At 41.6% G+C, this 14,701-nt stretch overlaps 1 protein-coding gene across 1 annotated transcript in view; it reads left to right on the top strand.

Annotated features, from left to right (window-relative positions):
- The first annotated feature begins 10,064 nt into the window (after window positions 1-10,064).
- Window positions 10,065-14,701, top strand: part of LOC310864259 (cullin-3-like) — a 42,229-nt gene continuing 37,592 nt past the window's right edge. Inside the window, exon 1 of the mRNA XM_083772880.1 lies at window positions 10,065-10,426. Coding sequence (XP_083629006.1) covers window positions 10,364-10,426 — 63 coding nt within the window. The 5' untranslated portion in view covers window positions 10,065-10,363. The remainder of the gene's footprint in view (window positions 10,427-14,701) is intronic.

Genomic DNA, 14,701 nt, shown 5'->3' with positions numbered 1-14,701 from the left:
TATACACACTATAGTCACCTAAGAGGAAACACACAAAATGAATCAATTAATGCTCAAGTATTTTATTTATTGATTGGGATTTGATTGTTGAATATTATATAGACCACATAATTCAGAAGAACATTTGTATAAATGTTGACAAAACAATGTATCTTATTAATCTTATTAATATATTTGGGGCTCCAGTCCTTGCATCGTTGAAGAATCCCCTCGGTTTCAGTCCGCCACAGTTTACCCTGAAGATCCCGGGGACAAAATAGAATAACAAAGGCAATGGTTAATATTTCCAGTGAGAAAACTATACTTCGAGGGATATTTCACCTTCAAAAAAAGGTTTGGTCATTTTATCGTCTACTCAGGCTTATGTGAACTTCATGTGCTTGATTCAGTATTTAGATAATTGATATTAATTTGAGCTGCCCCTTCCTATACTAACCATTTTACAGAGTATACTCTACTCTGTAAAATTTTGAAAGAACAACATGTCACAGAGACGGTGACTAGTATTGTGTATATTCGTACGTCTCTAGTTTTGATGAATTGAAAATGGTGGGCCCTATTGTAAACAAGTGTAATGCTTTATGGTGTCGTCCACTCACAGTTAACAGTTGTTGTATTGAGTTGTACTTGAAATGTACTGTAATTCTGCAAACTGTTAATAAATCAATCAATCAATCAAAGACTGCTTAATTAAGTTAATTTAGGACCTTCTAGCAGTGAATTTCGTTTTATTAATCACATTTCTTCCATGTAGCCCATGTTGTGTAATAGCATCATGCTATTATGCCCGTGGATATACAGAGTGAACTTAACAATGATACATTAATATGATAATACCTTTTAAATAATCACCAACATGAATTATGTTTGTTATTTACAGGTAGAGTAGTGGGGCGAGATGGAAAAGGGGCGACCTACCTGTTACCTGAGTGTCAAAATCAATCAACCCAATTGTATAGTGAACACATTACACCAGCATTTTCAGAGGCATCACAGCTAGCCCCATCTGCGAACGCTGGATATTGGCACTCTGAGAGACGTGATTCACTCCCGTCACATTCGACTCCAGACAACCACTGCTTTACCCCCTCTCCCCAACGATCAGGCTGACGTGCTTCCATAGCCACTCCACAGCTTTGCTGTCTACACACTACGTGGGCATCATCGATCCCCCAGAGATCGTTACAGATCGTCCCCCACATGTTCTCTATTAAGACCTCTACTCTGCCGTTACAGTCGTTTGGGCCGCTCACTATCCTCACTTCAAAATCTGAGAAGAAAAGCATAAACACATTTAAAAGTTTAATTCATAATAATAATTATAATTATTATTATTATAGCTGCAAGCAGCGATAAGACGGGGCCAAGCCCCTTAGATAGAACTTTATGTAGACTTAGATAGCATTTTATACAGACTTATAGCATGCTACATAGACAGCACTAGAACTGCATTTTGTGTAGTCATCACTTCATAGTATAGATGTATATAGTTTGTATATAGTTTAGTATGTATAGTTTATATGTATAGTTTTCATTATATAGATATTCCACTGTTACGTTCTTAGCTTACGCATGTTTCATGATAACGACTTTTTATGTATGTGATGTATTGCCATGCTTTTTTGTTCTTGCTTATTGTAAGTCACTCTGGATTAAGGGCGTCTGCTAAATGCCTAAATTGTAAATTGTAAGAAAAATCACACCCGTGTGAACTGAGCGGTGCAGGCTGCTCAACAACACCGCTGAGCCGGCGTAAGGCCCCGCCTACAGTTTCTTAATTGAAGGACCAGCTATGTAGCGTCACTACGTGTATAGCTAGCTACTGCCCAACACTGGAAATAATGATTAAGAGAAAAACTAGTACTTAAAAGAATATTAAAATCCATGTGGCAATTCTATATATGGATTAGTTTTTACCAGGCTTCGGTGGATCGAAGGAAGGCTGTAGTAAGAAGCCGGTGAAGGTGTTCAGTGAAGGCACGTTCTTCTTAATGTTCATGTCTTCTCTCATGACCACTTTCACCTTGTCACCCTTGGCCAGGTCCAGGATCACCGCGTTGCCGGCGCTGTCGCCGTAGTCGGCCCCAGCGATCTGCTCAATGCTCTTGACCTTCAACGACTTCTGACCGTCGTTGACGTGAAGCTCGAGGCCAGCGGCGGTGCCGAAATCCCTGTTCGTCGTGTGAAAGAAGAACGTGAAGTAGTACAAGCCTGGTGTGACCACCGTGAAGATGCCTGTTGATGAGGATTGAACACATTGTTAAGGCTTAATCATACTCTGTTTTAGGTGATAAGGTGACCACTTAAAGCTACAACATGGCGTTACTGAGCCGCGGTGGTAAGTGACTCACCCCTCAAACACATCTCTCTGTTTTTACTAACCACCGTTTTGGTGGTCACCTTATCACCTAAAACTGCAGTATGAATTTTGACACTTGCTTTGGCAATGTAAACGTATGTTTTCTCATGCCAATAATGCTCCTTTGAATTGAATTGTTAGCAAAGAAAACACATGCCTTTCAAACTACAATCTCACAACGTGTATTACCAGATCTGCTAAATGTTTGGGAATCGCATATCTGTCCCATGTCATGTCACATGGCAGATAGGCCTATATATGTAATGATGTATCTCCATGTATTGACTGGAGATGCCACCAGGGGGCACTGTGTTATTGTCCAGTGTTTCTGTTCTGTGCAGCTGTTGACCTTAATGGTGGGGGGCGGCCATTTTTTGTTTTGGTCACACTGTTATTGTTTCTCTACAAGGTAGGAGTGAAATCCACCCTTCTGATTAATCCATTTGATATAAGTAATTATATTAGCCATTCATGTTGTTTGACAAATATGATTGTTGGGAACTATATTGTTGTGCTGCTGGGATTATTTGTGAAGAGATTGCCAGACATGTGCTCATGTGCTAACTACATGGTTGAACCTGAATGAATGGTGCAGCGAATATGTCTGTTTTCTAATGCACTGCCTGGTGTAGTATTATGGTTTGTAACTGTGAGCCTTCTCTTTAAAGGACAACTTTAGTTTTTTTCAACCAAGGTTCATGTTTCAGGTTGTTATTAGAGAAAGTAAAAGATGAGTGTTATTTTTTTTCTATTTGCTGCTTTCTTTCGTTTCAGGGATTTTAGCTGTTTTGTACAGGGGGGCGGGGGCATTCGAGCATGGGGCTAAATATGTATTTTTTTACAAAATATTATGGAGATTTATTTTTTTATTATTTACTATAGCCCTAATAAACCCCAGGAAATTACATCTGGCCACAGAAGATCACAGGATCTACTGAATGTGAAGGTAGCCTACTGGGGGAAGCCACACTGTGTGTCATAGGCTCAATGTCAGTTTGACACATTCAGTAGATCTCGTGATGTTTTGTGGCCAGATGAAATTTCCAGGGGTTTATTAGGACTATAGTAAATAATTAAAAAAGAAATCGCCATAATATTTTGTAAAAAAATACATATTTAGCCCCATGCTCGAATGCCCCCCGCCCTGTCAAAAACAGCTAAAATCCCTAAAACGAAAGAAAGCAGCAAATGAAAAAAAAAGAACACTCTAATAACAACCTAAAACATGAACCTTGGTTGAAAAAAACTAAAGTTGTCCTTTAAACCACAACTGGCTATGTTTCATCTTATAGTACGTACATTCAGTTCTATGATGTTCTGGCATTCACTATTGTGAATTCTAAAAAATAAATAAATACACACTGTTATTGTTCCTCTACCAGGTGACCAGACCTGATATAAAAGACACTACAATGCTCTACCGCACGTCTCCTATGCCTGGTTCTTCATCCTCATCTCCTAACCACCAAACACAAATACACTGGAGACTGGTTCATGATAGACCTAGAATGCCTGTGATCATTTAATTATACTTCGTAAATTTTCATGTATAGATACAGTACGTCTCACTGAAATCCTGTTCGGGCTTAAAAGCGGCGGCCTAAATGTGATAAATGCTCCGTTTGTACTCACCTATTAAATAATTCCAAAGACGTGGAGTGAAATATGGTCCTCTAGTTTTATATCCATGTGAAAGTTCTGGCACAAAACGTGTATTTAGTCAATTATCTCCACTTTTTCACGAGATGCACACAGACGTCTTTCTCTCCGGGCGAGGGGGGGGGGGGGGGGGGCGGAATGATCGCTGGACTGATTTTACGAATACGTCCTGCAGACGTCATCACCAATTGACCAGGGAAACACAAAAGTTTGGGTCACACAATTGGCAGGTGGTGTGATTAATTACCCAGCACCTATCACAAAGCACCTGCCAATTGTGTGACCCAAACTTTTGTGCTTCCCTGGTCAATTGGTGATGACGTCTGCGGTTAACAGGACGTATTTGTAAAACCTGTTCATCAATCAATCCGGCCCCCCCTCGCCCGGAGAGAAAGACGTCCGTGTGCATCTCTTGAAAAAGTGGAGATAATTGACTAAATACACTGGACACCAGAAAGGTGTCCAGTTGCTTTTCCATGTATATCTCTACGCTTGCTCTATCGTTAAATGTGTGTATTCTCTGTGTTCATGTCATGTCAAAATCTGCTCTATCCACATGTTTCAAACAGATTTTTTTGCTAAATAGTTACTGCATCGATTTTAAATCATTGAATGAATCATCGTATCGTATTGCCAGAATTAACCAATATCGTCCAATCGTATCGTCAACCATGTATCGTATCACTGTTAAAATGTATCTTTACACCCCTAATATATGGGGTCCTCAGTTCAAATATGACTATTTTGGGGGATCATGGCCTGAAAGGTTTGGGAACCCTTGCTGTAAGCACAAGTAATGAATGACTTCATGATGAAACATAGCCTAATTGACAGATTAATTGGCAATGAAATTACCTGTAGTTTTATCGTAGTCATCGCCGGTTTTGGTGATTTCAGTGTCATACGTGAGCACGATAGCCGTGTCGCTGGTTTCGCAAATCGTAGGGTCGGTTACACTAAATGCAACTGTTGAAAAAGAAAACATTCATGTCAGGTTGCTTTGATTTTCATTTTGAAATAACATCAAACACAATCATTGATAACAGATCCGATAATTATCGCAATAAGCTTTGGGCTTATCAAGCCTGTTATCGAGCAAATAGAGACATCATGTTTAAACAATCAAGACAAGAGGCGATCAATAAATAAATCTAATCATCCATGCTGGCACAAACATGTCGGTCTAAAAGTGTCTAAAACCAGCGCTGTCCGGGTAAACAAAATGACGCCTTTAAAGTGATGGTACACATATTAACCAGTTGATATAACCAGTAAATATTTGGTCTGTTAGAAAAGTACTGTATTTGAAAGCCCTATAGTAAAAGATACTGGTTCTGTTCAGAATGTATTGTCTCCCGTCTTTTATATATTTTTTATCCCGTCAAAATAATGGGCTCGATAACAACCCGATAAGCCTGATCGGTAAGGTGCTCGTTATCAATACAAATTAACAAGCTCCATCCCTAAACCTCATATGTCCAAAACTATTCAAATAAAGAAAAAATTGCAAAAGTAGCACATCGAGCTCGGAACGCTGTCGCGGATCAGCAAATCTTTATGTTTTTGTGTGAGACCCGTAGTTTGATCAATTAGGCCAGTAGGGCGTTAATCATGCACGTAAAAAATGGGTCAAAGTCTGTCAACGGTGACATAAAACATGTGAAAACAAATGTGAACAGAAAACGTTTTTCTCTACAAGGAATTGTAGCCTAGGCCTACATGTTTTTGACTCAAAGTAATAATACAAAAGTAGGGCATTGATTTATGGGGATATGGAGATGTGAGGTTTCAGCCTGACAGCAACAAAGATCATCTTGTTTTAAACAACACCTCACCTCGCGTCGTCAACTTCTCCACCAGTTTTTCCAGAGCTTGTGTTCTTTCAATCAGTTGGAAAAATGTTTCCAGCAATTCGTCGGTGGACAGCTTCCACCCCGCGTTCCTGTCAAGTATTTGTTGTGGGGTCAACTCTGTTTGGTCTCCATCATCATCATCATCACTTTGACAACTAACCAAAGTTAGTCCACAAGACAGCAGCGCAATGATATAGAATGAAGGATGCATCTTGCAATTTGGATTGCAAGATGATTTGATCAGTTTCTGTGATACACAAGCTCTCTCGCTCTTATATCAAGTGGGTTGACATTTAGGCAGCCCTGCAGATTGTTGTTGACTTTCCCTGAATTTGCCTCCGAGGATCAATACTGGCTTATCTTATCAATGATGTGATGTTTCATTCTGGCACTGATATCAGGACAAACCTTTTATTATTTATTTATTTTATCATAGATTTTCAGAGAAGAGACAAGGAAAATAGCCTATGTTGTGGGATTGTGGTGGACAAAGGTTTCAAACAGCTTGATTAGAAAAACAAAGCAGAAGAAAGAAAAACATTTTTCACATCATGTGGTTTGAACTGACAAAAGCAGCAGTGGTGAAAAGTGCTCAAATAAAATGACGTACTTCTACTTTACTTGAGTTTTTCCATTTTGCTAAACTTTATGGATCTAAATCTGAGGCCTGATGTGGGCACTGTGAAGATTCCCATGTGGACGGATCAACACAAGGTTTTCAGGAATTAAAAATCAGAAGTCAGCCAATCAGCTGAGAGCTTTCTGTCTACAGACTCTACAAGCTCAAAATTGGTCGAAATGCCACGCACTGTGGGCTTGCAGATCTTCTTGTGTGTTTTGTAATAATAATCAAAATCTACAAAGTAGTTAGAATAACTATAGAGAAGAAAGAAAGAGGAACTAACCAGGTGCTCAATGGAGGTAGCAGGATGTGATGATGATAAAAAGGTGCTCACACGGATCAAAAACCGGGATCAAAACATGATAAAAAAGAGAAGTATCCGGGCACACAAGGTTAAAAAATGAGGAATGCCTTTATTAAATTAAAAGGCAACTGCCAACATGTTTCGACCTAACAGGTCTTCATCAGGACAAGAATCTTGCCTTAAGTGTGCCTGGATCCTTCTCTCTTTTTATCATAGTTAGAATAACTAACTAAAATTTGTAGTGGAGTATACAATATTTTCTTCTGAGATATAGTGGGGTAGAAGTAAAAGTATTGAAAATTGTACCTACTCGAGTAATGAATTACTTTCCACCACTGGAAATGTTCCATTATTGTGAAATGTTTTTGTCCCAGTGATAAGTGCATGTGGGTCACAGTGACTCTTACAAGCAAATAGCTCTCACTCCACAGTAAATAAACCAACATACAGTAGCCTGTAAGTGTAGGGTACAGTATCTGCACATTTCCAAAGTGAAAGTTTGAGGACTTATGTTTATGTTAATTTATTTGATAGGCTATTGATTGACATTGCACAGTGTAGTACAATGTGTAGATGCGTTGCTTAGCCTACAGTGCTATATACAGTAGTTTTCACCACCTGTGAAGACTTTTCACCACAGGAGACATTTCTAAAAGTCTTTAGTTTAAAACTTTAGTTTAAAGAAACCCAATTAAGTACACAAAATAAAAAATAATTTATAAAAAAATTAACTTGCAAAACAAAAGTAAACATAATCAATGAGGTAACCTGTCAGAAACTATACATGTGAGCACAGTTGATTTGATTTAAACCATATAGCCTATAGTTTGAGTCCTCTGTAAGACGCGTTACCATCCGTCTCTGGTTTTAGAACAGTAGGCAAGGAGTTCCAAAGGTTTGCTCCCTTTACTGAGAAGGCAGACTGTCCCAATGAGTCGTTACACTTGGGAACAGATCATTTCCCCATTTTTAAGTCCATTTTAATAACACATTGGGCATTGGAATTGTAAAGTATTATGCAAGAGAGAGAGAGAGAGAGTCAAACTAAATGTAATGCCTAATGTTTTATTACATGATTTCATGATGAAACATAATTAACAGATTCATTGTCAATGAAAATAAATGCCTGTGTCTGTATCGTATGTTGCCAATGTTGCTGAAGACCCTTTTATACTCGAGTATGGTGTCAACGTGGAGGGGTTCGAGCCCCACGTTCATAGGTTCGCTCAGACTAAATGCAACTGTTGAGAAGGAAAACATTCACATCACTGAATATGTATATTAAAGGACCACTTCGCCACTTTTAAACCTAACTTCATATAATTGGTCCTCACTAATGATCATGATAAAATACCACAAATCTTTTTCTACCCAGCTGCAGTACCTCATTCATAGCAGGGCTTTGGGGCAGTTCAGAAACCCACATCATTGATGGGGAATCCAAGCTAATAGAAACTTCAGCAGGCTTTCTATTCCTGAAAAGTTGCACTGCGAAAATGGAAACCATCATTCTCACGATAATAAAAACAATATACAGGTTTCTGAACTGCCCACAGTCTATTTTACAAAGCATGAGTTATGCCTGTTCAAAGGTTTCATTTTCAATAAAATTGCATACTGTAAAATGTCATAAGCTCATGATGATGCATGTATGTTTTAGGGGCAGAAGAATAATTTTTGCAAAACAGCAATTTTCATTGGCTCATAAAAACCTTTTTTGTCCGTATAGGTCCAAAGTTCACGTGAAGAAGTTTTCGTGCATTTTGATCAAAGATCCTGGAAGATGTCTTTCATATAATTCAAAATGGCGGGTATTCTAAAGGTCAAAGGTCAAAAGTCAGAGCACAAAATTTGTTTGGCAAGAGGAGACACATATGTGTATCAAAGTGTCAACAGGGCCGGATTAACACCTCTGAGGGCCCCTGGGCACTGACGCTAGAAGGGCCCCCCCTTCACGCGCACGCAACATTTTTGCTGTTTTGTAGCCGTTATATTGGCCTATTTCCGGTCGCCTACCCCCCCCCAGAGTGACAGCCAATCTAGCGCATTGTTGCTGCTTTAGACACAATTGCACTTTTCAGCTGCCCTTCTCACCAACAATAAAACACTAATCTTTTTAGACACCATTTATTTCATTCGGATTAGCAGGGAAATTATCTGTGGAACTAAAATAATTAAAGAAAAAAAAGGGCCCCTGGGCACGTGCCCAAAGTGCCCATATGGTAGATCCGGCCCTGAGTGTCATTGCCAACGGTTCATGATGCACGTTCAACGTTTGCATTTCCAATTGAGTGCTATAGTGCCACCACGGCAGAATGCACTGGAGCCAATGAGAGCTCAGTGACCAGCTCATGAACAAACATTATTTATGAAAGACTGAGACCTTTTGTAAAGTGATCGCTTCTGGAAAATAAAATAATATATATAACACGTTATTTTAGGCTGTCTTATTTTTTGATACGTGCATACTACTTAATGTGATTTATTTTTTCAAAGAGCAGAGAGCAGCCCAGGCAGAAAACTTACTATGTGCTCTTCTATAAATACCTCAATAAAAATAAATAGTTATTAAGTCGAAAAACAACCACTCGGAAAAAACGCGTGATATCACTTATGTCTTCTTTCATATTCCTGAACCAATTATATGACAAAGCTCGCAATCGTTCATGTATAATGTTTGTTATGAGCTGGTCCAGCCGGCTCCATTCACTGCCATGTATTCATTGCACTACCGGTGTGAGTTTGGCTCCCATGAAAGTGTCCATGAAAGTGTCATGGCGCAGCCCAGTCACGTGACCACTTCACTTCCGCTTCCTTGGTGCTTCAAAACGCCACTGAGCAACTTCCACTGACATGAATAGCGGAGGGGGCGGAGCTTCGCGCCAGTTTAGTCTATCCCATAGAGTATATATAATATACTCTAAGCTCTATCCTTTTAATACTCTATGTGCACCACCACTCAGTTCATATGATACGGGTGTGATTTTTAATATGTATGACACCACCACCCCCACTGCACACCACTGGGGGGGGACTGCTGTGCTGAACCACATTTGTGTAGCAATTCGATTCCATTTCGCAATTTAAATGAATTGGGACATGAATGATCATTTTATCAATTAAATCAATACATGTCCCAATTATATGTTCATATACTTTCTTTCTTCTCTCTCGCGTGAGTTGAAGACAGTGCGCGAGCTCTGCGTGCGTGCGCAATGAGACGTGCGTGCAGACTGAGAGACGTACAGTCCGCCATGACCACAGGGCCATGACTAGCACACACACACACACACACACACACACACACACACACACACACACACACACACACACACACACACACACACACACTCACACATACACACTAAACTAAACTAGTGGATATTTTTTTTACTGTCACAAAGTCGCCTGCCTGCGTGCGCGCGTGCGTGAGGAGGAGTGACACCAGAAGAACGGTCCCCCTGTCTGTCTGTCTGTCTGTCTCTTTACCGGGGACAACTTTCATGTTTTAAATAAACAAACGGCCTGCCTGCCTGCCTGGGAGAGACAGAGTGTCGGAGACAACCATGTCCAATCTCAGCAAAGGAGGAACCAAGAAGGACACCAAGATGAGGATCCGGGCCTTCCCTGTGAGTACACGTACCGACCCGCGGCGGGGCGCTCCGTCCGCCCGCCCCGCGTCCACTCGAGCGCCGTGGTCTGACTGACTGACTGACTGACTGACTGGGTGCTAAATGCTAAGCTAACATGCTAACGTGCCTAGTTAGTATAGTATTATAACGTGTGATCTCAATGCTAAGGCTAATATGCTAATGTTCCTAATATTATTATGATCTCGGTCTCAGTGGTTCTCATCAAAAGTGGCGTCCGGTCCGGGGACCCCCCCCCCAGCCCAGCCCAGGCCAGGCCAGGGGTCCTTGACGGAGTTCCAGGGGGTTCACAGCTAAATGATACATAGTTATTAGGAACCAAATGGACCCTTCTATAGGTCTGTAACTCAGAGAGTGTACAGATGGAAGCAAAACATTTGTACACTCTCATATTTACAACATACATTGGGGTCCCAGAGATAGATAATGCATGTCATACTGGGGGTCCTTGAAATTAAAATGCTTAAGAATCACTGCTATAGTCGTGCTATCCGTACAAATCTTATGGAGGCCTTGGAGGGGTCCCTACTCCCTGGCATATCAAATGGGGGTCCGCCGTGGGCTAATGCATATGTTTGAACTGTACCCATTCTACAATTTACAAACTGCGAATACAATTTTTTAATTTTAAAAGTCAATTTGGGGGTCCTTGACATGAAAAAGTTTGAGAACCTGTCACTGTCATAGCTGTGTTTTCTGCTTGGTGCTCAGATCTGGGCCCAGAGCCTACCGGTACCGCATCTGGTGTCTGTGTATCACACAGACACACTACACACACACACATACATACACATACACATACACATACACACACACACACACACACACACACACACACACACTACACAGACACACATACAGACACACAGACAGACAGAAAGACACACTACACAGACACACTACTACACAGACACACTACACAGACACATACACAGACACACAAACAGATAGACACACTACACAGACACAACGACAGACAGACAGACATGCTCCCACTTCAGTCCCAGGCCCGTCTGAGGCCTGTGTCTGATTGTAAACAAACTGTCTGTAGTAGGCATCAGATTCCTCTGGCTTTGCCCCCAGTTGAGCCTTTTGACAGTTTGACACCCAGCCCGGCCCTTAGCCCCTCTCGGAACCCTCCATAAAGCTTTTCTGAAATTTTGATGAGTTTTATGTAGGGTCCCTGTTCATGACTATATTTTCGTATGGGAATTCTGGAACGCGGACATAAACATGCTCTCTAAGATCGTATCTGCGGCGTTTGACGGCCTTTTTTTGCTTGAGTTATTCTGAATTCGGGAACTTTAGGTACCTATACATACCGCTGCGAATATCTCCTGTGGCGCGGAAGCCGTTAAGTATTTTTAATCTTTGTTTGACCGATTTGGTCGCTTTATTTCTTCTTGTTTATTTACCGTTTATTGTACCGCCTCCCGGTGTGCGGTTGGCTTGTGTCGGCTACGTCCCTGCCTCTGATCTGCTCTGTCATAGCTATAGCGCCACTAGCTAGCCAGATAGGCGGTACAATGAGGTGTCAATAAACAAGGAAGGAAGAGAAGAATCAAAGCGACCAAATCGGTCAAACAAAGATTAAAAATACTTAACGGCTTCCGCGCCACAGGAGATATTCGCAGCGGCATGTATAGGTACTTAAACTTCACATATTCAGAGACCCTCACACGAAAAAAAGTCGTCAAAGAGCGCAGACAGGCGTTATCCATGTTGTTTATGTTTTATGTATGTCCGCGTACCAGGTGGCATGGTACTGCTGCAACAGGACCCCATGCTCTGGGTCTAACAAATGTCAGAAACTTCAGTAGCATTGGGTTCTGCTTGGAGGGCTACCCGGCCCTCTGCTTGACTGTTTACTTAGCTGACCAGCCACGTTGTTTACACGGCTTGTTTATAGATCCACCTTTCCATTGTTCTCACTGTTTAATTTGCCTGTACCCATAGCCACCTTAGCATTTTTAGCTACTTGCAGTGCTGGTACTACTAGTAGCCAGTAGCCACAGCATTTACATCTGTCTGTAGCACATTTGCGGGACCTTTTCTGTATTTTGGGTCGTCCCAAATACAGAAAAGGCAACCAAAAGGGGCTACATACACTAGCATGCAGCAGACTAGTACTAGCCACAGCATTTATAGTCTTACCTGTCTGCTGGACGGAGCTAACAGACACTTCTGTGTTATTTAGTTGTCTTGCTTTTAATTACGTTTATTGATTGATCGACCCCCATATTCTTCGTGCAATCAATGGACAGTACACTTCAGTTCAGTTGTCTGGGATCGGTTGTTCATATCGGTGGGCATTATTGTTGTGCTCATGTATAATAAAGTTATGTGCAGTATGTACTGTATGTACACTCACAATGACTGAAAGGATCACCACCACCATTATAAGCTCAGTAATTAGTATTTATAATTGTAAAACATCAAAAAAAATAGACTTGATCTGAACCTGACAGAGAGCACACCGGTTGACAATATGCATGTGTTTGGGCATGTCTGTCTGGGAACATGGTGCACATGTTTTAGCTCTTTCCAACAGTGGGCTTGTGTAAGTTCTTCTGTGCATTAACACGTCTTTGCTCTAGCTAGCATGTGTTCAGTCCACCATCATGCCTAGTAAAAGTAATATGTATTAGATTAGTTCCACTTTACACAGTGCTGGAGTTTTAAAACAGCCACGATTGGTGCTTGTTGTGCCAGCTGAAGGAGACCCAGGCATTGTTATGCCACAATGAATATAGTCCCTAGAAGACAACTGTCTTCACTCAAGATTCAAATTCGCAAACGAAAGTAGCAGATCTACAAGCTCGAAAGGTGGCTACTTTTGATGCTTTCGTCTGACGCGCTAGTGTGATTTTGCCGAGCGTTACTTTACGTAAACACACAGAAGTTAGAATAATTATTATGGGAGATACATATACAGTAGGAGGTTTCTTCTGCGATATGGATTGTTTCAATCAGCCATGTAGTGTTGTTGCAGCAATGATGATGATGTTGTCATGGCAGTAGTGTGTCCTATTTGAATAAGTGGATGTGTGGGGGTGTACTGAGCAACAGGACCAGGTTCGACTCAATGCTCATTTAAACCATTCAGGACGGGAACCCCTTTTGGTGTTTTTCCGATATGGAGTTCTGTCATGTGTCAGGCATAGTGGCATACCCACATATGATGTGTCAGAACAGGCCAGCTCCATGGAGATATAGAGTGATCAGGTTTAGAGCCCGGGCAGAAGCCTTTTGTGGCAGTTCTGGACAACTGTGGGTCCGACCGACTCGACACCGGGCACTGCACTCCCTGTGGGGGTGTGGAACGCATGTGTCAAATCGCCACAAGATGGCCCCTTTCGCTATTGTAATGTCTCGTCAGTCATGTTCGCCTGTCTTGTCCCTCTCTGCCTACCGTAGTGTATACTGTAGCAGCGTAGCCCCCAGGAACAGGCAAACAGCGTTGCTGGTTGCCTGGCGCCTGCTCCGAGTTGAACTTGATCTCAGTGATTATTCTACCCATTACATTAGTATCTTATGATGTGACAGAAACGAGTCATGAACGGCGAACGCATCCATAAACAATGCGCGACGACGCGCTGTAAGCTTGTAGATCGGCTATTTTCTGCACGCGCTCCGCAGTACGGCGACGTATAATTCTAGATTGGAAGTGGAGATGCAGCCGTCTCGCATCAGATTATTTCAGCATGATCAACTAAGTTTAGTTGCTGATAAGAATATTTTTGCAATGCTGAGCTGCAACGAATCTGTTCTGTGACTGTCTGTCCCAGCATAGCTCTGTGTCTGTGCTACAGCAACAAGTGATTTTGTGACTTGACGTAAACCATACAGCGCACGCACGCACACACACATAGTTTATTATTTAGCGCTTGTGTGTCACTTGGCTTCAGCGTTGCCTGTCATGGTGCACGCATGTTAGGGGGAGGCGGGCGGGGGTTGAGCACGGCAAGTCTTGTAACTGGCACAAGAATTTAGTCAGACACAGACGGATGGATCATGCGATGCTGCCATTCTCCACTGCTTCCGTAAACAATAATCACGGCCACCCACCGCTCATGTCAGGTTAAACGGTTTCTCGGTTTTGACGGAAAAAACCTTAATGAAATCATTAAACCGTATTAAACCGCGAAACCGAAATATCGCACAACCTTAATCTGAAGTCAATATTCTGATTTTCTGATCGTGTTTTTGTGGGGCGCTGGTGGCCTAGCCAGGGCTCCAGACTAACTTTTTTCA

The sequence above is a fragment of the Protomyctophum parallelum genome, assembly GCF_964188405.1.
Source record: "Protomyctophum parallelum genome assembly, chromosome: 9".
NCBI lineage: Eukaryota > Metazoa > Chordata > Actinopteri > Myctophiformes > Myctophidae > Protomyctophum > Protomyctophum parallelum.
The sequence above is the reverse complement of the archived record's forward strand: the minus strand, read 5'-3'. Positions and strand labels throughout refer to the sequence as shown.